The sequence below is a fragment of the Hyalella azteca genome, unplaced genomic scaffold, assembly GCF_000764305.2.
Source record: "Hyalella azteca isolate HAZT.00-mixed unplaced genomic scaffold, Hazt_2.0.2 contig14806, whole genome shotgun sequence".
Classification (NCBI taxonomy): Eukaryota; Metazoa; Arthropoda; class Malacostraca; order Amphipoda; family Hyalellidae; genus Hyalella; species Hyalella azteca.
This window is the reverse complement of record NW_025944680.1, coordinates 30,795-58,236: the sequence shown is the minus strand read 5'-3', so window position 1 is coordinate 58,236 and position 27,442 is coordinate 30,795. Positions and strand designations below refer to the sequence as shown.

The window sequence follows — 27,442 nt, the reverse complement described above, 5'->3', positions numbered from 1 at the left end:
ATATTTATCAGTCATGTCTTCATCAGTCCGCCTGATATATTTATCAGTCATGTCTTCATCAGTCTGCCTGATATATTTATCAGTCATGTCTTCATCAGTCTGCCTGGTATATTTATCAGTCATGTCTTCATCAGTCTGCCTGGTATATTTATCAGTCATTCTTCATCAGTCTGCCTGATATCTGTCTCTTATACACATCTAGATGTGTATAAGAGACAGATATTTATCAGTCATGTCTTTATCAGTCTGCCTGATATATTTATCAGTCATGTCTTCATCAGTCTGCCTTATTTATTTATCATCATGTCTTCCTATCGTAGTTATTGAAAGGTTTTGGTTTTGAATTCTCATTGACATCTCATTAGTTACTCGTGTCACAAATTTGTGTTGTATGAACTAAGTTCTTGAGTGTTTCCAGACATTGATAATGTTTTTCTTTTGATGAATTGTTGATAAAATTTGGTGATTGTATTGCTTATGTTTCATAACTATGGTAATGGCTTTTATTTATTAATCGGTTTTAGCTTTATTTATTTCTCTTCTGTGGCTGTTGCATGCCAATAAAGATTAGATATTACATTATCAAAGTCATATTTACAAGCATAATTTGCTTTGAGTGTGGTAAAAAATGTATTCTGTTGTGAATAATATGAATCAATAAAATCAATTCAACACAATCAATAAATCAAGGCATGTGTTCATTGAATTTTTACGTCAATGACATGCATTGTAATTTTAAAGTACCAATTTTGTTCCACTAAAATTCAATTCCCAAGTCTTTCCATACTTACTTTTTCTTCAAACTTTAAGCATATTTTTAACACTATAAAATTTATTTAAAATTTAGAATAAAGTATTGAAATAAATAATTCAATAATTAGAATATTCTCCATTATTATAAGGACGCATTTTCCACTCGAGCATTCCCCGTTGTTATAGTAATAGTATTATGTAATAATACTATGTATTTTATGTAATAGTATTTATTCGTAGTGAAATCACGGGCGTTGAGGTTTACACTAAGCTTAAGCTATTAAGTTCATTTTAATGTGGCCAGTCTTCTGTAGAAAAGAAGATTTTAGTGGCGTTATTGATGTTGTGATGTTAAAAACTTGTGGTAATATATTTTTTCTATATATGTGGTAATGTGGGAGACGTTGAACATTTTTAACTTTAATAATATTGATAAAGATTAGTGACTGAAGAAGTTGCGTGTAGGAAATACAACTGTTAGTTTCAAGTTGAAATTTTATATTGATGAAAACTTGTGGTAATATATTTTTTCTATATATGTGGTAATGTGGGAGACGTTGAACATTTTTTACTTTGATAATATTGATAAAGATTAGTGACTGAAGAAGTTGCGTGTAGAAAATACAACTGTTATTAGTTTTCAAGTTGAAATTTTACATTGAAGAAAATTTGTGGTTGATACTAATTCGGGCACGTTTATAGATATGATAGCTTTTAGTGTAATAATTAGAATTTCAATCATTTCTTCCATTCATATGAATTCCTAATGGATATGATCGACATTTTTAGCGCATTTTCTCATTTATGGAGAAAATGCGCTATTGTGCTCGCCACGTCCGTCTGTCTGTCCGTCTGTCCGTGACTTCACGTTTTCGTCGACGAGAAAATGTCCTCTCTGTCACTCACTGCAGTGAGTACTGAGTTATATTTTTTACGCTTCTGCATTTAAGATTCGTTTATGCAGTGTATTTTAGTGAGAATTCAATCAGTTATAGAGTTTCTTGTTGAGATTCTTAACGCTTATTTTATGTCTCAGCACGGTTATAACTATTTCGCGTTTCGATTTTGGTCACCTTTCTAAAATAACTTTCCAGTTATCAACGTCTGTAAATCAGCCGTTATAGGATTAAATCTAGGTTAACGTGAATATTTAAGAATATTTTATTTAATAATATTTTTATACCGAACTTTCACCCTAACTGATAATCTCAGTGCCTTGAAACTTGTGGATTCGCCTGAGGGCGTTGGCTTTTATGGCCGACACTGCTAGCCAAATTTTCTTCTGGAGATTATGATATATATTAGGTAATAATGATACATTGTTTCATTATGATGCTCTAACAATCTCATTTAGTTTGGATATGACTGCGATATTAATTTATATATTTATACAAACCTACAATATGGTTGAAAATCGATGTCAAAAATAATCTCGTTTAGTTTTCAAATGACAGAAATATTTATTTATACAAAAGTACAATATAGTTGAAAACCGATGTCACAAAATAAGGCATTTTCTTATTTTCATAGTGCCCATGGTTGTTGTCTGTCGTGTGCCGTTGTTGTTGTCTGTCATGTGCCGTTTTGTTTGTTATTTAAATATACGTTAACATGGAGCAGATTGCAACAGTAATGAGCCAAATAAATGACCAAGACCGAACTTGTTGTCCTAAACCAGCGTTGTCGGGCACTATGTTAACGACTAGACCTTACTGAACAACGAGCTGCATTTTCATGTCACAAAGATGACCGTCATTTTTCATGTCACAAATATGACCATCATAGTGTTATGTGAGCGTTTATGTTACACCTTGTCGGTTTAGTCTGACACGCGATGTAGGGAGACGTCAATCTTAAGAAGTTGTTGTTGTGGTTCCCCGGTTTCTCTTTTACAAGAGACCTACATGAAGAAGTAGTTGATTTAATCAACAGCCTAAATTTTGAACTCGTTCTCAAGAATATTCTATGAGGGCCTAAATTTCTGTCTGCTGGCTTCTGTCATTTCTGTCTGTGGCACTGTCTGCTGTCGTATGTAAGCGAACTGTATCATCATCAGTTTTCATTGCTTTCAAGTTTTTAGTGAATTTGCGATTTAAGCTCTTTTTTGAATTCAAGATTAAAAAAGTTTATCGTGCTCTTATTCACAGCGTCTCCTGTTTGGACGACATTTTAGTTGAAATATTCAGGGACGGTAACGTAACTGGAGGGCTCACGAGGACGTGTGAAATGAATGATAATAGTGAAATTTGAGTTAACGCTTTCTTGGGGGACTTTAAAAGAATAAAAATTAAAGTAAAAAGAACATGTTGAATGTTGAAGAAGCATTTCTTGGGGACTTTAAAACCAAAAAATGTTAAAAAATGTGTTGAATGTTGAAAAAACACTGGAATGTTTTACTGTCTAGCTTGATCTTTATCTCATAATCAAATTTAGTAGACGCTAGTTTCAAGTTCCATTGCTTATATAAATAACGGTATTGTTAACTTATTTTTTATGTAGACAAAAAAATATTTTATCATTGTTAAAAATTGATCTATTTACGATGCAACTAACTATCATTGTTAAATTTGTGACCTTTGTATCATTGTAGAACCAACAACAGTAATAAGCGTTCATTAGGACTTGACATATTGAAGAAATATTTGACTCTGAAACCCTAACGTTAATTGCAATAAACTTGGTTAAATCGAACTAATTCGTAACCCTCCGCTTACGGAGTTTAGATTTACTTTTGAAAATGTAAGAACTTTAGTTTTCAGTCTCGTTTCATACCATTCATTTGTTTCCAATTCTTTTTAAATAATTTGAAAACCTTTCAATATTATAATTAATTTATTTAGCATCTTGAAACAACTTACATTAATGAAGTTTCTCATCAATCCATATTTGAAAAATACCTATATTTAAGGCCTGAATAATGCCTTTCAAACTTATTTCAAATGATATGGAATAATTTTTATGATTTTAATATCGTGATGACAGTTTTTATTAGGCAATGTTGGTCTTCTGCACCTGGTCACTCTGCTGATATCGACTAGAATTTTCACAACTGAATGCGAGTTTCGAACCCTTGACTCGATGCTCTTGACTTCATTATTTTAAAAATTTCTTTTCGATGCTCTTTTTTTAACTTTAAGATTTAACTTAACTCATCCTTGACTTCATTATTTTAAAAATTTCTTTTCGATGCTCTTTTTTTAACTTTAACATTTAACTTAACTTATCGTCGACTTCATTATACCTTTCAATCACCTCGAACATGAAGATGAAGCGAATATATTCACAGGTTCATGTAAAGGGTAACGAAACACTGGGATTTTCACTATAAATATTCACATTTAATAAAATGGCGGTTAAAAAGTGTGTATATCACAGTAGTTAATACAATATAATTATGAAAATACGTTGAATATGCAGAAAGAACTTATAAAAATTCATGGTGTCAGTTTTGATTAGGTAATGTTGGTCTGGAGGCGAGTCTTCTGCACCCGGTCACTTTGCTGATATCGACTAGAATTTTCACAACTGACTGCGGGTTTCGAACCCTTGAATCGATGCTCTTGACTTCATAACATTAACCTTTCGGTCACTTCGAACTTGGGAGATGAAGCGAATATATTCACACGTTCATGTAAACTTGTAAAGGGTAACGAAACATTAGGATTTTTATTATAAATATTCGTATTCAATAGAATAGCGGTTAAAAAGTGAGGATATCACAGTAATTAATACAATATAATGATGAAAATACGTTGAATATGCAGAAAGAACTTATAAAAAACAGTTAAGATGCAATAAAATGAATACCAATGCCTAATATCTAGTATTAAACAAGAAGATCTATATATTTCAGCGAGTATATAATAAATTATTAATGAAATGATATCGTTACACACATGCAAAATAATTCATAGAAAATGTAGGAAAAACGCGCAGCAAAACCTCGCGTTTGAAACAAAATGAACAACAATAGACGAGTTCAAATGATATTCCTACGAAAAATGATAATCATTTACCCTGCTATCAACAGAAGAAAAATTCGCATTACTATTCTCGAGACCCTGCCTCGTCTTTAACTGTACAGTTTTTGTATATAGTTTACGATATTTAACATCTGGAACTCGAATAAACGTCCTGAAATACCCGTACATGCACAAGGACTCTAATATTACTTTCATCAATACAAGCGAGTTTCAACAGTTTTTCAAGTTTTCTAAAATTTCCTTTTCAATTACCCTTTTCAATCAATACAAGCGATGAATAATCTAGTGAATTAACAGTGAATTTCGTAGCAGGACAGAATTATAATTCGTAATGAAGTGCAATTTAATAAAACATTTAGTTATTAGTGTAGAGGTACCGTATTCTTGATATGAGTGACAGATACCATGTTATCTATTAATCTACTGTCAGACAAATGAATGGGTCATCATGTACAAATAGTGACACAGTTTCTTAAATACATCACGAGCAGAGAGTGAACATAGAACTGATCTGTTCTTTTGCAGGGCCAAACTGGGTCAAGATGACCCACACACGGGCAAAAAGTGAGCCGATATTTGGACAAAGTTTCGCTTATTTCTCTGAGTGATTTGAGTGATTATTAGTACGCAAAATTATTATTTATTATTATTAAAATTAAACAAAGATTATTATGCAAAAATGTTTGATTCCGTCCGTTCGTTAAATTCAATTCTATAGAACGACTTACTGTATAAAAATAATGAGTTTCACACATGGACAAGAACCGTAAACAATGTTATTTGTAGTTGAGCATTTTGCAACATACGTCACAATAGAATGATGCACATCACAATAAAATGATGTACAGGTCAGATGATATGACTGCTTAGAGATTAAGGAATATTTCTTTGGGTATTCTATTTCTTTTGGCATTTCTTTGGGTATTCAGAATACCGTATATAATTCAGTTATGCTGAATAGATCTGAATATAAGGCAATAAAATACCTATAGTATTCGGAGAGATAAATATCTGAAAAAATTCATACAGAATCAAATAAAAGATTCGTAACAAAGGAATAGCGAAACAACCTTAAAATTAGTTGATAATAATATAAGAAACGATAAAAGTTTGAGATTTGCTCGTGATATTTCGTTCAACCGAAATGATCAGTTGATTTTTTTATAAATAACGTAAAATTTGCTATCAGCTCGACGGCTGAGAACTTGTTTGTTTCTTCAAGTTTCGCCGGCGGCTCAGTTGCAAATTTCGCCAGCTATAATTTATTTCGCCAGGCAAATTTTCAATTTCGCCAGCCATAATTTATTTCGCCAGGCATAGTTGTCTGTTATGAGGCATATTCAGGGCTAGCCTCAACAACTACAGCAACTTGGGGCTCACGTAAGTAAAAAAGATACGTAGATAAAATTTCATTTCATATAATAACTAATAACTTAAGAGGCTAGAACTAGAATTTTTAGAAGCTAAAACTTCTAGATAATTTTCAGAGGTTAAAATTTTTTAACTTATTTTCAGTTGGTGCAATCTTGAGCTAATTTTAGTGGGCTATAAATTTAGGCTAATTCAAATGGGCTACAAATTTAGGCGAATTTTAGTAGGCTATAAATTCAGGCGAATTTTAGTGGGCTATAAATTTAGGCTAATTTTAGTAGGCTATAAATTTAGGCTAATTTTAGTAGGCTATAAATTTAGGCTAATTTTAGTAGGCTATAAATTTAGGCTAATTTTAGTGGGCTATAAATTTAGGCTAATTTTAGTGGGCTATAAATTTAGGCGAATTTAAGTAGGCTATAAATTTAGGCTAATTTTAGTAGGCTATAAATTTAGGCTAATTTTAGTAGGCTATAAATTTGGGCTAATTTCCAGAGGATTGCCTAACCAGATATCTGTCTTCATCCTCGGTCTCTTGGTCGTCATCAGACTCAGAGCTGTTCACAGAACCCGAATCTGTACACACAAAAATGCAAATGAGTTCGCACAAATGCGAATTGTTCAGGAATACAATAAATGTGAAGTTTATAGTCAAAACTAGAGTATAGGGAAGAAAAACTCGTACAGTTTTAAAATTACCCCAAATTGTGGGAATTGCTGGAGTAAAATTCTGATAATTTACACTAGGAATTTACCACATTAAAAGAAATTTTGAGTTAAAATACAAGTGTTCTATTGGTATAGTTAATTAACTCTAGACTTAACTTAAAATTTCACAAATTCACTCATCTCTAATATCACTATAAAAATCATGAAGAGAAATCCTTCACGGGATCGATTCGGGATAATACAAAAACGGAAAATCTGAAAGCCTTCGTGCTTAAATTTAGTGAAAATACAAAAAAAAAAATTTAGTGTAGAACCATTTAAACCTTTTGTCAGATTGCATTAGTACAACGGTACTAAAATTCAGCACGATTATAACGTTGTGAAATTTATAAAAAAAACAAGGGAGGAGAAAAATATATAGTTTGCTTCAAAGGAAGATAAGAATAACATACATGGCTGATAATATAACTTAAGAATAAGAATAACATACAAGAATACCTGGCAAGAAAGAGAATATGATAATAACATAACATAATAGCATAACATAATATAATAATATAGTAGTATACCTGACAAGAAAGAGAATAACATAATAGCATAACAACGTACAAGAATACCTAACAAGAATGACAATAACATAATAACATAGAAGAATACCTGGCATAACATAACATAATAACATACAAGAATACCTAAGAAGAATGAGAATAACATAATAACATAGAGTAATACCTGGCATAACATAACATAATAACATAATAACAAACAAGAATACCTAAGAAGAATGAGAATAATATAATAACATAGAAGAATACCTAACAAGAATGAGAATAACATAATAACATAGAATACCTGGCTCATAATTAGGTTCGTTCCAAGGCTGGAGTTCGCCGCGGTAGTAGGCCACGAAGAACGTGTTGCCCGCCACGATGATGATCACCGTCAGCCAGAACACCAGCCGCCATCTCTCCAGCGTCTCCTGCATCGAACATGGACTTATGTAATAAATTATAAATAATTTATTAATGTAAATAAATGTAATTGATATATGCCAGCGTCTCCTGCATCGGTACATGGGCTTAATATACATCAGGAGGTAAATCATGAAGCTAACAGAAATGTCTACAGAAATTGGGAGTGCTATTTTCACCTGTCCACTGAAATCGTAAGTGTCCTTCTCACCTGTCCACTGAAGTCGTAGGTGTTCTCACCTGTCCACTGAAATTGGAGGCACCCTTCTCACCTGTCCACTGAAATTGGAGGCACCCTTCTCACCTGTCCACTGAAATCGTAAGTGTCCTTCTCACCTGTCAACTGAAATCGGAAGTGTCCTTCTCACTTGTCCACTGAAATCGTAGGCGTCCTTCTCACCTGTCCACTGAAATCGGAAGTGTCCTTCTCACCTGTCCACTGAAATCGTAAGTGTCCTTCTCACTTGTCCACTGAAATCGTAGGCGTCCTTCTCACCTGTCCACTGAAATCGTAGGTGTCCTTCTCATCTGTCAACTGAAATCGTAGGTATCCTTCTCACCTGTCCACTGAAATCGTAGGCGTCCTTCTCACCTGTCCACTGAAATCGCAGGTGTCCTTCTCACCTGTCTACTGAAATCGTATCGTAGGTGTCCTTCTCACCTGTCCACTGAAATCGTAGGTGTCCTTCTCACCTGTCCACTGAAATCGTAGGTGTCCTTCTCACCTGTCCACTAAAATCGGAGGCACCCTTCTCATCTGTCCACTGAAATCGGAGATGTCCATCTCACCTGTCCACTGAAATCGGAGATGTCCATCTCACCTGTCCACTGAAATCGGAGATGTCCATCTCACCTGTCCACTGATGAGCGCCCCCACAGTTAAGGGCGCCAGGAAGGCGGGCACGGTGGCCACGGTGTTGGTGATGCCCATGAGTGTGCCGCCGAAGTTTGGGGCGATGTCGAGGTGGGCACAGCCGTGGCCCGACCCTGTGGCCCCGTTGAGGCCCACGGCGAGGGTCAGCATCGTGACGGACAACACCGCGTCACAGCCCGTGTAGGCCACGGCCACCAGGAATACTGCGGGACCCAGCATGCCTGCGGGAAAAACAGGATTTATAAAATTAAATTGTAGGTACCAGATTTATAAAATTAATCTGTGCTTAGCCTGTAAAATCTAAGTTTCAGTCATCGCAGAAGTCACAATTTGTGCGTAGCCTATGAAATCTAAGTTTCAGTCATCGCAGAAGTCGTAATTTGTGCCTAGCCTACAAAATCTATTTTTCAGTCATTGCAAAAGTTGCAATTGCTCTGAAAATTTCATGAGTATTTTTCTAATTCCAACGCAAGACCTCGCACTAACCGCATCGCCTTCGATTAAACAAAGCTAGACCTTAATATAAACTATCATTTGTGACCATACTGTGTTTAAGAATCAAATTGTATCTACACTCAGAGAGATAATTGAGACAATGTCCGAATAGCGATGCTCTTTTCCCCCTTGTGTGGGTGACTCTGACGCACTTTGGCCCGGCAAAAGGGCGCATCAGCGCTACATGCTAAAAGTGTGTCACTATTCGGACAACATATATACCAGCGTCTCGTGCATGAGCAGAGAAACTTAATACGAAAATTTGACATATGGCGTAAAAATACAGCGTTGTGGCCGAAAATTATTACAAAGTTTAACACCAGGAATTACTTTAATTTATTTTTTAATATAATTTTTCCGGTTGATATAATCTCACCGATAGAACTGAAGATGAGGCGAGCCTGGGTGGTTGTTAAGCGACCAGACGCCCTGAGGAAGTCGCAGACGAAGGCACAGCTTACACCGAACACGAACATCGCGAAGTACGGTAATGCTGAGAGCAGCGAGTTCTGCCATCGAATTATATTAATATTAACATTGAATAATAAATAAGGGCCGTACTACTGAACTTGCCACTACTGAACTTCTGCCATCAATCATCGGATTATATTAGCTTTAACTTTGAATAATAAATAAGGGCCGTACTACTGAACTTGCCACAAAGTAGAGGATATTGTTGNAAAGTTCTTTAACTTTGTAAGAAAGTTCTTTAACTTTGTTAGAAAGATCATTAACTTTGTTAGAAAGATCATTAACTTTGTTAGATTGTTCATTAACTTTGTAAGAAAGTTCTTTAACTTTGTAAGAAAGTTCTTTAACTTTGTTAGAAAGATCATTAACTTTGTTAGAAAGATCATTAACTTTGTTAGAAAGATCATTAACCTTGAATAATATACAGGAGCCGTACTACCGAAATTGCCTCAGTATACATGTCGTGGACTCGCAGCACATGTGTTTGGTATCAAAGTAGAGGATACTGTCTAAGTAATCTCACCTGTTTGATATCGAAGTGTAGGATATTATTGAGATACGTAGGCAGCTCGGTGAGCAGCACGTAGAACACGTAGTTCTGCGCCATGTGACACACGGCGATCGCGTAGAATGGCATAGACGTAAAGATCGCGCGATAGGGTACAGGGAGGCTCTGGAAATGGGGAAAAATTAAAATTTTTCTCATGAAATTACCCTGACTAAGATCTAAAAGACTTAGAAACTGCGGTTGTTAAAAGGAACAGCAAAGTTTATACAAGATAGATTAAGTTGTTCATGCGAGAAAGCATTCGGTAACTGCGTATTTAAGATAAATGTAATATTAAAATAACTAATATATGGTACCTCATAGGTAATAATAACTTTTAAATTAATAAGCATCTCACCTGTTCAGGCTGCTGCACCTGGCACCTCAGCGAGGCGCCGATGTAGAGCTTCTCCTTGTCGCTCATCCATGGATGTTTCTCGGGCGTTCGTCTTGCCTACGCAAATTCCAGAATTCATTAGCAAAATACGTATAAAATGAACTATAATGGTAAATTTAAGGCGTTAATCAGTTTTAATTCAATTAATTTTTTAACTTACGGTAGCTTTAATTTTATCTATCACAAATAAAATAATTCTCGCGTTCGTCTTGCCTGCGCAAATTTCAGAATTCATTAGCAAAATATAAAATGAACTATAATGATAAATTTAGAGCCTACATTTCCATAATACAGCGGCTTTGATTTTATCTATCACAATTAAAATAATCCTCGCGTAACAATAGAATCTAGTTTAACAGAGTTACAGCTTAAATTTAAGCTGTAATTTGAATGTCACACAATTTTTCGAATGACATTTTGAAGTTTAATTTGACTGTGTTTGGAATGAAAAGAAATGTTGCAATTTAAATTAACCATATTTAGACTGCAACGAAAAATTCAATTAATTACCTTTGAATTAATAACCATCTCACCTGTTAATAATTACCTTTGAATTAATAACCATCTCACCTGTTAATAATTACCTTTGAATTAATAAGCATCTCACCTGTTAATAATTACCTTTGAATTAATGAGCATCTCACCTGTTAATAATTACCTTTGAATTAATAACCATCTCACCTGTTAATAATTATCTTTGAATTAATGAGCATCTCACCTGTTAATAATTACCTTTGAATTAATAACCATCTCACCTGTTCAGAAAGCAGCACCTGGCACCTCAGCGAGGTGCTGATGTAGAGCTTCTCCTTGTCGCTCATCCATGGATGTTTCTCGGGTGTTCGACTTGCCTACGAAAATTTCAAGAATTCATTAGTAAAATATAAAATGAACTATAATGGTGAATTTAGGGCGTTAATTGCAGCTTTAATTCAATTATTCAATTAATTTTTTAATTTAAGGCAGATTTAATTTTATCTAATTTGAGCTGTGATTTGATTGTCACAATTTTTTTGAATGACATTTTGAAGTTTAATTTGACTGTTTTTGGAATGAAAAGAAATGTTGCAATTTAAATTAACCATATTTAGACTGCAACGAAAAATTCAAAATTTCTACTTGGATAAAAATGTAGCCAAATTCAAAACAAAATAATTTAAATAGCTGAGTTAAATAAAAATTAGTCATACCAAATAATGGAACGAGGATCTAAATAAAAAATGATTTTTATTTACAACATAACAATAGTCTTGACATACATAGAAGCGCATTTTAAATATTATAAAATGTTCAAATCAGCTACTGAGTCTCTTTTAGTCACTATTTTCCCCAAAAGTGCTACCTATATCAGCAGACACCCGACATTAGTAGCTCACTGTCGGTAACCTACCTAGTCTAGGCAGTAATATACTGGTATTACCGTCCCGTAACTTGCATATAATAATTCTGGTATGCTACCCTACCAGTCTCCAGCAAGGGCTATACAGACCACAATTGAAGTCTCCTGTCTTACTTATGCATTCTAAATCAGTTGATGTTCTATTGTCTATGACGTATGAATACACTATTATTCATAGTTTACCGCCGACTTTATTCAACTCTCCTTTCTTACTTATGCATTGTAAATTTGCCGATTATCTATTGTCTATGATGTTTGAATAATAAATACTATTCATAGTTTATCGTCGACTTTAAGAAAGTCAATCTTTATGCATCCGCCACACTCACTATGGCCGCCCACACCAGCAGCCACAGGACGCCTATGGCCCCGAAGATGTAGAAGGCAGCAGGCCAGCCCCCGAGGAAGGTCGAGGAGCACAGGTATCCTGACGCAGGCAGAGCCAATACCGTGCCAAAAATGGCTCCTGAAATGAAATTGGGCGTTGCTAGTGGCATTTATACGAAGGAGTGGTTAAAAATGGCATATGAGAGCATAATGTAGTGTTGTTTTTGTCTGCTGATGAGAAAAAAATGGCCCCTAAAAAATGTATGATCATTAAAATAAAATAAGACCCTAATGTCTAAATTGTAGCAAAATTTTCATCAGTTTGTTGGAAATGAGCCAAAAATGGCACCTGTCGCCGAAAAGTGACGTTATTGTTGTTTTTTAAATACGAGAGGGGCCATAATTGCAAATAGGGCTAAAATGAGGCAAATCTCTCATCTGCTCAACGGAAAGCAGTCAAAAATTGCAAAAATCACATAATCCATGGCTTAATATATGAAAAACGATGGAAGGGGAATAGCAAGAAAAATGAGAGAAAGAATTGAGAAAGATAAGAGAGAAAAGAGGATAAGATATACGTAAGAAAGGAAAGCCAATAAGAGAAAAGGAAGTAAAAAAAGATAGGGAAGGGGAAAAAAGCATGAAAGGGACTAAAGGAAGGGTGAAAGAGTGACAGCAGAGACATAAAGAGAAGGTTGACGAAGATATTAGAGTCGCACCTGAGAACACGCCGATGACGGTCTGGGTGCGCTCCAGGGGCGGCGTCCACACGGCCAGCATAGCCATCATTGCGGGGAATGTCAGGCCCTGACAACATGCCAGTCATGTACGTCATGAATGTCAGGCCCTGACAACAAGCCAGTCATGTATGTCATGAATGTCAGGCCCTGACAACATGACAGTCATGTATGTTATGAATGGCTGGTTCAATGTAGGGAATGGCTAGCTGAGAACATTGCTGTGAAGCTGACAACATGGCCACCATGTAATGAATGTGTAGCTGAATGTAATGAATGTGTAGCTGAATGTAGTGAATGTGTAGCTGAATGTAGTGAATCTATAGCTGAATGTAATGAATGTGCAGCTGAATGTAATGAATGTGGCTGACAACATGACTGTGATCAGATGCAAGTAAAGCTTGGAATGTGTCTTGAGATGAATTTACGCAGAAAATGTAAGAACAAGTCAATTTATAATAATTTAAACTGGTAGAAATAGTTAAGTAATTACCATGAGCCTGACTAATTAATAAAGATAATAATAGTATATATTATACAATGGTACTATATTATACAAAGTAATATATACCTCAGTGAGACCCTCAGCAACTCTCAGGGCAATGAAAAGATTTACGCTTGATCGAGCAGCATAGGGAGTGAGAAGAGTGAGCACTGACGTGGCTCCCACGCCAACTCCCATCACAATGTGACCACCAAAGTTTTCAGCAAGTCTTCCACCAAGAATGTTTGTAGCAATGTAGCCCCAGAAAAAAGAGCCAAGTATAATGCCTTGCTCTTCTTCTGTCCAAGCAAACTCACCATTCTGGAAAAATTTGAAAGTTAGTATGAGTTGGATGTGACTAGTATCAATAACATGCAAGTTGCAATTGTTCCAAGTTAGAGCAATCCAATACAAACCAAATATTTCATTTATAAAATTTGATGAGAATTTCTAGCATGATTTCAGAGCAATAGTTGAATGATTTTAAATATCCTGAAAAAAATTACAGTTGAAATTTATTGTAATAATATTTATTAGATAGGGAACATGGCATCTTACAACACTTGATTTAATTTTATTGTAGTTAACAACATGGCAACTTGCATTGGTGGAGGAAGTACCAGAGTTATTTCAGAGTTTTACTTTCATTTGTTGACATATTACTATATTAATTGAGTATGAGGCAACTCACATAATTTGTTGAAGTATTAGTGTTGTTAGGTAGGGGACAGACATCAGGGCTTGAGGTGTTGACATGTGAGATGGCACTGCTGTTCACCATAGCCACAATGGCTACGGACAGGTTCACACGCATGGAATAGACATTGACAAATCCCAGAAAGCCTAGGAAGGCTACAAGGTGTCTCATTCCTGGGAATGTGTGAACTGTGAAGGCAAAAAATCAGTTTCAGAAAGCTATAAATGATTAGGTTTTCAAAGTAATATTTTAAAAAAATTTTCATGATTTAATGAAATGATTACCTATATAATTACTGTCTTGAAAATTAAATAATATAATTTTGGATACTCAAGATAATTCTTGTAGATGATAAGCAAGGTTTAGATTCATTTTGGACTAGGTTTGTAGCACACATGGCTATAGCTTACTCATTTTTGCCTGAAAATACTAATTCTACAAACATCAGAACAGAACCTGTTCTACATCAGAACAGATTTCATTCATTAAGAAATATTATCAACTAATATTTTCACCAATAAAATATGCCTTTAGCACTGATTAAAATTTGTTAATAAATGACAAAATATGTTTTTATTTCAACTTTTGAAAACATAGAAATAGTTCCCAACATCTCCATTATTAACTTAACCCTATCCTTTAAAATTTGTAAATTAATGAGAAGTTATTGCTAACTTTACATTATTTTCTATGTTCAACATGATTCATGAACTAGTTAAATTTAAAAATAAAGTATAATTATATAATCATCTAATAATAATAATAATAATGAATTTTAAATATTTTAGGAGTCTAGGCATAATATTTGAAATTGAACCCTGTAAAATATGAGAAGAGTTATATAAAAGCATTTAAAAATTGTAAATGGTAAAATGGCTAGCCTATGACTGACTGATGACTCTTTGCAGCAAGCAACATTAATTTACAATTTACATAATCAGAAAATATATTGTAAGCAATAATAATATAAATCAGTTCAAGTAACATACACCAAATTATACAAAATTTGAAAATTGATTACTGATTACATATATAAATAGAATTTTATATAAAACAACAAGTGCTCAGCTCAAGCAATCAGTTTTACTTTACCTGGTACACTGGAGAGATTGGATGCATCCCCATCAAGGCAATCTTGGTCGTCTGATGGGACTGCTCTTTTTGTCTCTTCATTAACATTTTCGGTGCCATTGCCACAAGGTCCACCAGTATCAGCATGCCGCTCGGATGATGAGGGAGCAGCCATTGTCATCTCATTAAGTTGGATTAGATCTTTTTTTCTAACTATAGACTATATAGTCTATTGACGTTTAATCCTACAAAGAAAAAAAGCTATAAGTTAACGTTATTTCGCCTCCAAACATATTGAGCCTTAGTCTATGTGCGTATGTGGCAGTGAGTCACTGACTCACTGCCACAGTGGCACTCGTAGTCGGCCCGTCGGAGACCTCGGCTGCTGCCGCGAGTACTGAGTGCCACCAGAGCAAAACACAAATGAATTTCGAGGGCGGATGCATTGACCCTTTTATGTTTATCAATCATCCGCATTCCGGAACAGCTGATTATGTATGAAGAGCCAGCTGATTTCAAATTAGGCCAAAAATTCCAGTATATATGTTCAAAATGTTTAGTTTAGCCATTAATGAAAGGAAAATTGTATCATACAGTCATACTATTGTTTACTTTCCTTATATTTGCCTCAGTTTGTTTGTCATGAAGGTTCGAAGAGAATAACCATCCCGCTTTCATGTGTGTAATTCAATGTAAAAAACAAAACAAAAATCAATCAACTAAATCGTTAGTTATAGCCAATATATTGACTAAACCTTTTTTGTATGCTTTCGATAAAAAGCTTTGAAACGTCAAGGCGGAAAATAATAAAGAACCGTCGAAAACGAAAGAAACAAATAATTTGTGTCTAGGTCGAGTATATATATGTGTAACATCTACCATGAAGGTATAAATGATTTAGTTCAATAACAAATAATTTCCATATTAATTAATGAAAAATCAATTTTTAGGTACAGGAGCAAAAGTGTTTTCGCAGTTATAAAACATATAAGTGAGTGTCAGTTATAAAAGACAACAAATAATGACCTTAAAGATACCTATCAAAAGCAAATGAAATTATGTAAACCCAATGGTGATACCGCGCTCTTCCGGTGACAAATTCGCATTTTGAACCTGAGTTATCAAGTTCGATGAAACCTAACTCGACGTAGGTACATACATATTTACAAACGCAGTGCGTATGTGATAAAATTTTGTAAAAATGATAAAAAAATGCGCATTTAGTATTTTGGTCCATACATTGTACAGTAAAGACTACGGTAATAATTAAACGACTAATACAGTAAGACTAATAATTAAACGGCAGTGCTGAATTATTTTACCCATTTTATCTTCACTATTATATGATAAAACCTTAATTTCTGATCTAGGAAATAATAAAAGAAATCTTTTTCGTTCGTGTGCATGTGATAGTAATTTGGATTTCAGTGCACACTGATGATTCAAATTGTAAATCGGAATTCACATCCATTGTAATTCCCGAATAATTTTATGTAGATTCATTCATTTATATTTACTTTCAGGAAATCGCTCCTCATGATATGACAATTAAATTGTTAAGAGATATATCAAGCAGGCAAACTAAATTTAATTAATCGCAATAATACGACAAGACGAAACAATTAATAGAGAACTATTGTTTTGAAAAACTAGCATTGAAACTAAGCCGTACTCATAAATTACACTTTCCTATTTTATTCATACTTAATTATATTGAAAAAAATTGTTATTGAAAAATAAATAAGAATTGAACAATAAATAAAGTGTATTGAAAATAACAGTGGACGGGAGTATCATGAAAAATATAATCTTGAACGTATACCTAGCGCTTAATTTTTTTAACGAAATAAATAAGTGAAACAAGAATTGTAATTATATTAATTTTTCTAGTTAAGTAGTACCGGTAAATGAGTTAGTTTCTAAATCAATCACATTTAAATTAAAGCGCGATCTTTGTAAGAGGAATTTCCTCTGTTGAATGGACCCGCAATCTTTGATAGTTCACATTATTCACTATATTAGTAATGATATAGTAATAATATATTATAATATATTATTACTATATTACATTATACTATAATATATTATTATAATATTATTCGCTTTGATAGTAATGAATAATATTTTGTCCTAGTAGCGATGCATATTTTGCCCTTGTCTGGGCCATCCTAAAGAAGTTTGGCTCATTAAAAGTGTCTATTAATATCAGGGCTCAGTAATATAAGGGCTATCTGCAGAAAGTGGGTCACTATTTGGAAAGTGTGTCACTACACAACAGTGGGTCACTAGTGGGTCACTACACAATATAACCCATCATCTTTCTGAGTGCTACTAAATCGGATAAAGTTATTCCCAGGATTTTTAGATGATTTGCCTGCAACTGTTATGTTAATTTCACTTAAATTTAATTATATTTATTACAGGTCTAATCTGTTAAGTATCATAATAGAAGTATATGTTAATTCGGAGCTGACTCACGAAAAATTCCTATAAATTAATTGATCAGGTTACTGATATTGATATTAATTGATTGATGAATTGATTATTGATATTAATTGTTGATCTTATAAAATAAATGGGTCACACGGTGCTAATAGTGACACACTTTCTTGCCCACTGCACGCACAGAGAGAGGACGTAGCACTGATACAGTGATAGTGATTTTTACAGTGATAGTCCTTTTTTCCTGGGACAAACGTGGATCAAGATGACCCATGCAAGGACAAAAGAGTATCGCTATTCGGACAAAAGCTCATTAGTTTTTTTGCGTGCATAGACATATAAAATGTTATCCCTAACAATTTTAAGTTACTACGTAAGCTGGGTGGCTGATAAGCGTACGATAAATTCGTTGTTTCATATCAGCTTGTCTTTAGCGTCATCATCTTACTCACTTCACTAGAGTAATTTTTATTGGCATTAGCTTCAGTAAGAGGTTCTATTAACATTGAATTTTGCAAAATGCGGATGTTTGAATCGTCGAACGCGGGTTCAAAAATGGTCCGTTTCGCTTTGGGCGCCTTCGATGTCCTGGTGTGCCAGACGTAGATCTGAATAAATATACAATAAAATATATTTGATTAGAGACGTAAATTTGATACATTAAAAAAATGTTTGAAGGAGAGTTATGGGTGGAGTGTTATTAATCGTATATTCCATTATATCAGTTTGAAATTCAAATTATATCGTTTATTTTGCAAAATATCAACAATTTGAGGGTTGATTCATTGTTTTAATAATTCTAATAAAATAATAAGAATAATTAACTTGGACGCCTCACCTCCGTGCAATCATTTGCTTTGAACTCCAGTTCAGAGAAGCTGATCCCAAAATAATTCTAAAATAATAATAATAATAATAATTATCTTGGACGCCTCACCTCTGTGCAATCGTTTGCTTTGAACTCCAGTTCAGAGAAGCTGATCCCAATGGCCCGCAAGAAACCGTCTTCTTCATATGAAGTTTTGAACGGCATCTCTACTTCACCTGCCTTAATTAAAAGAGATATAGAGAAATGTGAATAAAGGAATATAGATAACATACGAGTGATAATATTTAACAATTAATGAATAGAGGAATTTAATGGGAAAGTCTTAAGGAATATATATAACATGCGAGTGATAATATTTAACAATTAAGGAATAGAGGAAATTAATGGGAAAGTCTTCTTTTCTTTTAAACTTTTAAACGATTGAAATTTTTGAATCTGATTCAGGAATCAAATTTCTAATTGGACTGAAAACTCGTTGCCGACAAATTGAGTAACGTAATTTAAGACATGTCTCCATAATACAAATGTTCTGTAGCGATAGTCGAACTATTAGAAATACAATTTTCCTAATCATTTGCTAAATACATCTTGAATGTTGTAAGATCACTCACAGCTCTCCAGTAGTCAACATTAACAGCGAAACCCGCCATGTCAACAGGAAATTTCCTTCCGTAGATGAATCCGTCGTACCAACCGACGAGGTGTCCGTCTTTTAGGACTGGAGTGGACAACGCCAGGCCCGTGACAAGACCAACCGGCCACATGGACACCCGCTGAGTGTAGCGCATCTGGGGGAGGGCAATAGGGGATGAAGGTGACAGAAATGTAACCGCCGGGTTTAGCGCGTCAGTTGGGCGACATAGGAGGAAAATGCGGAACATTTAACCGGCGGGTGTTTCTCATTGTAGGGAGGGGCAAGAACGAATGAAGGTGACAAAAATGTAACCGGTGGGTGTAGGGCATCTGGGACAACAGAAGAAGGGTATCAAAATGCAACAAGTTAAAAAATTTTCTCGAAAACATGTTAAATAAAAATGTATACGTGACCGCATTCTAATAGAAAAATGGTTTAAAGACGCAAATTGATGAATGTCCCTCACGAATATGTCCAAAGTCAACGAACTTTACCTCACCTAAGAGTTGTACGTCAACGAACTTTAATTCAGCGTAGAGTCGAAAGTCAACAAACTTTAACTCGCCGTAGAATCGAAAGTCAATTAATTTTTTTACTTCATCGTAGAGTCGTAAGTATAGTAACTTTACCTATCGTAGCGTCGTAAGTCAACGAACTTAAACTCGTCGTAGCGTCGTAAGTCACGAACTTAAACTCATCGTTGAGTCGTAAGTAAAGTGACTTTACCTATCGTAGCGTCGTAAGTCAACGAACTTAAACTCATCGTAGCGTCGTAAGTCAACGAACTCAAACTCACCGTAGAATCGTAAGTCCACTAACTTTACCTCACGGAAGAGTCGTAAGTCCACTAACTTTACCTCACGGAAGAGTCGTAAGTCCACTAACTTTACCTCACGGAAGAGTCGTAAGTCGTAGGAGTTGTCGTCATCCATGAAGTAGAAGACGCCAGTTTTGTTGTTGTCCCTGATCCACCGCATGCCCGCGTTGCGGGCGGCCACGCCCTTGGGTTTGTAGACCATCTTTTTATCGTCTCGGTACTTCGATGGCATCGGAGCTGCGGGGCGAGATTACTTAACATAACATAACATAGTGATCTCGGCGCTGAAGTGTAGGCCTGATGTGGTCTGTCGCCGATTCTTTTCCTTTTCGTGCCTTGTTCACAGAAGATCTAAAATCGTTTCATTTATCCTACACTACATCCTACAATTAGCTCATCATATTCGGAAATATTTCATACGAATGATGAAAAAGTTCGATTAGCAGAGCGAAATCGCGTTAAACCAAGATATTGCTCATTATGTTCTCCGATAATAACTACAAATGGCGAAAAAAATATAACTCAGTACTCACTGCAGCGAGTGACAAAGAGCGCATTTCTCGTCAACGAAAACGTGAAGTCACGGACGGACGGACAGACGGACGGACGGACAGACAGACATGACGAGCACAATAGCGCCTTTTTTCCATAAATGAGATGATGTGTGGCTAAATAGTTTAAGGACCTTTGTTAAAAATGCAGTATGGAACTAAGGGTAGCAATGAAATCATGTCCGGGATAAATTTGAAATAGCTTGTAATATCGGCAGCCTCACCGAACAGGAAAGTGTAGGGAAGCTTGAGGTTAAGGAGGAATCGCTGCAGGGGTTCTGAAGCGGTGGTCGCGTCTTCACAGATAATCCAGTGTAGCGCCGGTACATGCATCAACGTTTGTGACAACCGCGTCAGCTCTGCGATCTGCGGTACCAATGAAACTTTTTGTAAATGATAATGGTTGTTGCTGACGTGGTCTGCGATCTGCGGGACAAATGAAACTTTTTGTAAATGATGCATCTTCACAGATAATCCAGTGTAGCGCTGGTACATGCATCAACGTTTGTGACAACCGCGTCAGCTCTGCGATCTGTGGGACCAATGAAACTTTTTGTAAATGTATATGGTTGAAATACTTTATATATTTATGCCTATGTGAGGAGACCCTTTGAAATCAGCAGTGCTTGAAATACAGTACTATGTTGGTGGTTGCTGTTGACGTGGTGCCCCGGTCTCATTTTTACAAGAGACCCCCCTCGCGCAAGCATGAGACCGCCAACAGGGGGTCGCTCCAGATAGTGATAGTGATAGTGGTTGAAATACTTTATATATTTATGCCTTTGTGAGGAAATCATTTGCAATCAGCAGTGCTTGAAATGTTGATATGTAAAAATGAATGTAAAAACAATGTTAATTTTAGCCTTCGGCGACAGGTCAAGCTTGGCCTATTCATCAGTGCACACTCTAATATACTATGTACGGTTATTTAGTGGAAAAATATTTTCAATTACAAGAGACTGAAATACTTGATTGATACCCGCCGTTACGAGAAATATATATTTGCTATTATCATCGACTGAAATAATGCTATTACGAATCAAAACATTTGCAATTACACGTGTCCGAAATATTTGACTGAAATTGTTTGTGTATGCATTTATTCAAATATTTGGCAGCATGTTTTGGTTTTTGAGGTATTCATAAATGCCGATATGAAATATTCAATGGAATTGGTAATGATGTTAATAAAGGAAAGGCGCTAACGAATTACATTGGAATTAGTCTAAGCGTTCAGATGTTCTGTAGGTCGGGGTGATGACATACCTGCTCAGGTCTGCTGTAGGTCGGGGTGATGACATACCTGCTCAGGTCTGCTGTAGGTCGGGGTGATGACATACCTGCTCAGGTCTGTTGTAGGTCGGGGTGATGACATACCTGCTCAGGTCTGTTGTAGGTCGGGGTGATAGCGTATATCATGGGCAGGTTCGAGTCAGACAAGTCGGCTCCCGGCGCCAAAGGACGATTTTGTTCTTCTCGTAATGTACGGTACAGATGATCTGAAAGTATACACACCATTTATTTGTGTTGATCGCAACTTCGATTGTGAATTTTTCTTCCCGTTTTCTTTCTATGCATCAAAAATTTTTCTGCTTTGGTCGTTCCTCTCAAGATTTTAAACTTCAATACCACCATTTCGTGCTTGTCAATTTCGAAGATGAGCATTTTACAAACTATGAAATATTATTAAATAACTTCATAAATGGCAAAAAATTTGAAAAATTCCCTGTAGTACAATAATTAGCCTCTGATCCTTTAAATAAACCGTGTCAACCAATGGTGTGGCTTGATTATTAACAAATGAATACATGAACCTTCCTCTAAATAGAACCAAATTAGGTATGAATAAATAATTAAATGAATAAGGTTAAAGCCTCCCTCATACGGACCACATGCCCTTGACTTTACTAGACACGTGTTTACTATTACTAGGCACGAGTTAAACTTAAGCCAAAGGGTAATTTAACTATCATGTATGTTTTTTCATCAAAAATTCCGGTAACGACAGCAACCGCTGAATATTCGCATCGAAAAATCTGTTAAACGACAGAAACAGCCAGTTAATCGCATCGAAAAATGTATTAGAAACAGAAACTGCCAGTTAATCGCACCGATAAATTTAATCTATGAAACAGCCATTTAATCGCATCGAAAAATGTATTATAAGCCGAAACTACCAGTTAATCACTTTGAAAAAATTATAATAAATAGAAACTGCCAGTTAATCGCATCGAAATTTTTTATAAGCAGAAACTGCTATTTAATTGCATCGACATTTTTTTACAAACAGAAACTGCTATTTAATTGCATGGAACCATTGTAGTCGTACCTCTCATGCTAGTAAAATAAGTATGTAAACAGAAACTGCCATTTAATTGCATGGAACAATTGTTGTCGTACCTCTCATTTGTTGCGCCCTCATGAGCACTTGAGCTTGCTGGTTAGTGGCGTGCCAGACGTACAGGCTTCCGAACAAAGAAGACGCGCCCGTCACAAACATCACGAGTCGGAACCAGCGCGACCTGTTCACACGACAATCATCAATGGGAATATAATTATGAAAAACATGACAAACATTAATTGGAATATAATAATAAAAAACATGAAAAATAATAATGGAGATATAATAATGAAAAAATGACAAAAATTACTGGAAATATAATCATAAACACATGACAATCATCAATGGAAATATAATCATAAAAACATGACAATCATCAATGGAAATATAATCATAAAAACATGACAATCATCAATGGAAATATAATAATGAAAACATGATAAACATCAATGGAAATATAATCATGAAAACATGATGAACATCAATGGAAATATAACCATAAAAACATGATAAACATCAATGGAAATATAATCATCAAAACATGACAAACATAAATGGATATATAATCATAAAAACGTGGCAAACATCAGTGGAAATATAATCATGATAAAAAAGAAAAATCAAAAGAAATGTAATCATGAAAAACATGACAAACCTCAATGGAAATATAAATAAATAAATAAATCAATAAATATCAATTTATAAATAACTCACGGTACATGACATCAAACATAAAAGTTGAGAGTAACAATGCAAGAAAATGTCTTTGTAATTTTAAATATAAATTTTTTAATATCGGCTAAATTTAAATTACAAATTCAATTTAAATTAAAATTCAAATTTTATTTTGTTTATAAATATTTTTTATGGCGGATATTCTTTACTGCGTAAGACTCACTCCACGAGAAAAAAATGGCTTTTATAGTTCAAGTGGACGTATAAAATATTCTATTTTAAATAATAATTATATATAATATGCAAATGAGCTAATACCAAATTTTACTCATGATTGTAATTGCATTTTCTATATAATTAAATAAATTTTATAGAACATTGCCAGGAGATAAAAAATTTTGATATATATTAAATTGTAAAAATAATCGAAAACTATTACATACTAATTGGCTTGGTGAAAATTTTCATAAGTAATCTTATATTGTTGATACCACTTATAAGTAATCGCTTTCACTTTTGCTGATATTAACTCTGGCATTTAGAAAAATTAACAGGTCTTATTGTACAAATAGTGACCCACTTTCTGCACGCGGCACTGACACGTACTTTTACTGGGCCAAACTGGGTCAATATGAACAACACAAGAACGAGAAGTGCAACGCAATTTGGACAAAGTATGATTCAATTCTCTGAGTGTCGTAGTGAGCACGAAGCTGAATTATGAATTTTCGTACAATGTATACTTAGGAAAATTCCGTTGTCCAAATTTCGATGCAATTTTTTTGGCTGTTGTGGGTCATGCTGCCCCAGTTTGGTCCGCCAGAAAGGACCTATTCAAATTTCAGAGTGTAATTAGTTTAAGATCCGTTTGGTGTAAATTAATAGGAGCAGCGCCCGAGTCACCGACATGTGGGGAATTTAATTATTTATTTTCATTTATAATTTGTTCTATTTATTCTGGGGAATTTATTTCCCCAGCAGGCATCTGAAGTTGAAACAACGTTGATTCCAGGTTTAAAATTTATCAAACATTTCACGTTGAATCAATGCCGAAATGTGACCAACACTAGAAGAGACGTAAATCAACCTAATTTCAATTTTGAAGCAGCGTCGATCTTGATACATTAAATTATAATCTATTTTGCAACTTAGATTCAACGTTATCACGCCAATTAATATATATCTGCTCGCATCGTTGGTGCAATAAGAGTATAAATGCGTTCAAGAACAGATTAGATGAAGCTATTCAGGAGTACATATATTGATTAAAAGTGCCTCCTATCTNTCCTTAAATCTGGTCAAAATTCCTGTACTCAGATCTGGTCAAAAGTCCTGTCCTCAGATCTGGTCAAAAGTCCTGTCCTCAGATCTAGCCAAAAGTCCTGTCCTCAGATCTGGTCAAAAGTCCTGTGCTCAGATCTGGCCAAAAGTCCCGTCCTCAGATCTGGTCAAAAGTCCTGTACTCAGATCTGGTCAAAAGTCCTGTCCTCAGATCTGATCAAAAGTCACGTACTCAGATCTGGTCAAAAGTCCCGTCCTCAGATCTGGTCAAAAGTCCTGTACTCAGATCTGGTCAAAAGTCCTGTACTCAGATCTGGTCAAAAGTCCTGTGCTCAGATCTGGCCAAAAGTCCTGTCCTCAGATCTGGCCAAAAGTCCTGTGCTCAGATCTGGTCAAAAGTCCTGTGCTCAGATCTGGTCAAAAGTCCTGTCCTCAGATCGGGTCAAAAGTCCTGTCCTCAGATCTGGCCAAAAGTCCTGTCCTCAGATCTGGTCAAAAGACCTGTGCTCAGATCTGGCCAAAAGTCCCGTCCTCAGATCTGGTCAAAATTCCTGTACTCAGATCTGGTCAAAAGTCCTGTCCTCAGATCTGATCAAAAGTCCTGTGCTCAGATCTGGTCAAAAGTCCTGTGCTCAGATCTGACCAAAAGTCCCGTCCTTAAATCTGGTCAAAATTCCTGTACTCAGATCTGGTCAAAAGTCCTGTCCTCAGATCTGGTCAAAAGTCCTGTCCTCAGATCTAGCCAAAAGTCCTGTCCTCAGATCTGGTCAAAAGTCCTGTGCTCAGATCTGGCCAAAAGTCCCGTCCTCAGATCTGGTCAAAAGTCCTGTACTCAGATCTGGTCAAAAGTCCTGTCCTCAGATCTGATCAAAAGTCACGTACTCAGATCTGGTCAAAAGTCCCGTCCTCAGATCTGGTCAAAAGTCCTGTACTCAGATCTGGTCAAAAGTCCTGTACTCAGATCTGGTCAAAAGTCCTGTGCTCAGATCTGGTCAAAAGTCCCGTCCTCAGATCTGGTCAAAAGTCCTGTACTCAGATCTGGTCAAAAGTCCTGTCCTCAGATCTGGTCAAAAGTCCTGTGCCCAGATCTGGTCAAAAGTCCTGTCCTCAGATCGGGTCAAAAGTCCTGTCCTCAGATCTGGCCAAAAGTCCTGTCCTCAGATCTGGTCAAAAGACCTGTGCTCAGATCTGGCCAAAAGTCCCGTCCTCAGATCTGGTCAAAATTCCTGTACTCAGATCTGGTCNTATCAAAATTCTGACATGTTCAGACTTTACGGCAGGCCTTGTGGCCTAAGCTCCAAATCTTTATAGACCGGTTTATACTGCAAGGAAAAATTGTGATCATTTAATTAAACGTACTAATTTAGAGAAATTTGTCTAAGATATTTTTACATGCAGAGAGATACCGTTTAAAGGTACCGTTTCATAAGAACTAATCACAATGATTCAAGGTACCGATTCGTGTGAAATTTGCCGAAGGATTTAAATAATAATAAAAGGGACAGCCGTTTGGAAAGAATTTTGAATTTTTCCATGAATTTTGAGTCCAACCAAGAACTTGGTTCCTAAAAAGTGCTTCTTTTAATCTTAACCAAGATTTAAGTTTCTTCCATCGCGAGTTACTTACATATTTGTTGGCGGTCGATATCTTGTCGTCTGTTTGATAGAATTTTCAATTCGCCCAAGGACTGAAACTCGTTGAGCTTCTGTAAACCGTGCGTTACTGAGAGAAATAGTTGAAACAACGTTGTTTCATCTATTCAACTGTGATGGCATCGAGAACAGCATCTGTTGAACAACACAAGCTGATGTTATTCTTTGTTTTTGAACTTGTTTATTTAGTGTGATAATCACGAAGAGGAAAGTGCGTAACTGTGAGAAATTGTTGAAACAACGTTGTTTCAACTATTCAACTGTGATGGCATCGAGCACAGCATCTGTTGAACAACACAAGCTGATGTTATTCTTTGTTATTGAACTTGTATGTTCAGTGTGATAATCACGAAGAGGAAATAGATAGTGAACGCTTGTTCCATAGGGAACACTTGCTACAGAGCCCGCGTCGGTAGCTACATAACATCTGAGAAAATAATTTCATTGCAATCGAGATTGCTTCGCTCCAGTTACTTGGTATATGCATTAATCGAGATGCATTACTATGCACAGATAGAAAAAGAAAAAGATACATTATTATGCACAGATAGGAAAAAGAACATGGTTCTCATCTATTCCCCAGGTGTGCATCTGTACGAGTTTTCAATAGAACGATGATGTGACATGAATTTGTAATATCCAGTAAAATAATCATTGTGGAGCAATCAGAATTTCATTAGTTTTTGCATAGAAGGACCTGAGATCGATCAAGTGAATGCGAAAATTATTCCATGAAATGAAAAGACGTCAGGCAATCACAGCACATCGCATGTTCAGGTCGAAAGGATAAAAATATTTTTCATTCAGTAGCATCCAGTGAATACTTGCCGAAAAAAAAATTGACAACGTGTGAGAGGAGAATTTATGGGAAAATCAAATTACTGTAATTCAGATGCAATGATTATTGATTTCCCGTTGCTGGGCGAAATTCCTGATATATATTAACAATTATTTCTTTATAGCTTCCGATGCA

At 35.5% G+C, this 27,442-nt stretch overlaps 2 protein-coding genes across 3 annotated transcripts; both read right to left on the bottom strand.

Annotated features, from left to right (window-relative positions):
• Window positions 1-6,351: 6,351 nt before the first annotated feature.
• Window positions 6,352-15,622, bottom strand: LOC108668173 (sialin). Of its 2 annotated transcripts, none has more exons than XM_018155341.2 (11): window positions 15,268-15,622; window positions 14,170-14,363; window positions 13,566-13,799; window positions 12,977-13,064; window positions 12,260-12,396; window positions 11,287-11,382; window positions 10,111-10,260; window positions 9,493-9,625; window positions 8,601-8,842; window positions 7,629-7,755; window positions 6,352-6,683 (listed from the first exon to the last, which is right to left on the bottom strand). In XM_018155341.2, the coding sequence occupies exons 1-11, from the start codon at window positions 15,425-15,427 to the stop codon at window positions 6,592-6,594; spliced, it is 1,653 nt and encodes a 550-aa protein (XP_018010830.2). In that variant the 5' UTR covers window positions 15,428-15,622; the 3' UTR covers window positions 6,352-6,591. The 2 variants fall into 2 exon arrangements, with proteins under 2 accessions (XP_018010830.2, XP_018010829.2); XM_018155340.2 differs by lacking the exon at window positions 11,287-11,382 and adding an exon at window positions 10,493-10,588.
• Window positions 15,623-17,811: 2,189 nt separating this feature from the next.
• LOC108668172 (galactosylgalactosylxylosylprotein 3-beta-glucuronosyltransferase S) lies at window positions 17,812-26,605 on the bottom strand. Its single transcript, XM_018155339.2, has 8 exons — window positions 26,444-26,605; window positions 22,920-23,041; window positions 21,897-22,018; window positions 20,744-20,885; window positions 20,042-20,205; window positions 19,129-19,305; window positions 18,626-18,736; window positions 17,812-18,296 (listed from the first exon to the last, which is right to left on the bottom strand). Coding segments are annotated over exons 1-8 (1,029 nt in total). The 5' UTR covers window positions 26,446-26,605; the 3' UTR covers window positions 17,812-18,107.
• Between the last annotated feature and the right edge of the window lie 837 nt (window positions 26,606-27,442).

Coding starts and splice junctions, on each gene's coding strand:
- LOC108668173 (XM_018155341.2), bottom strand. CDS start 15,427: ATGACAATGGCTGCTCCCTCATCATCCGAGCGGCATGCTGATACTGGT. Junction 10,261..11,286: donor AGGTGCTGCTTTCTGAACAG/GTGAGATGGTTA, acceptor CCCCATTTCCAG/AGCCTCCCTGTACCCTATCG. Junction 7,756..8,600: donor GGGCGCTCATCAGTGGACAG/GTGAGATGGACA, acceptor TGTTCGATGCAG/GAGACGCTGGAGAGATGGCG.
- LOC108668172 (XM_018155339.2), bottom strand. Junction 20,886..21,896: donor CCTACAACAGACCTGAGCAG/GTATGTCATCAC, acceptor TTGGTACCGCAG/ATCGCAGAGCTGACGCGGTT. Junction 19,306..20,041: donor ACTTACGACTCTTCCGTGAG/GTAAAGTTAGTG, acceptor GCCCTCCCCCAG/ATGCGCTACACTCAGCGGGT.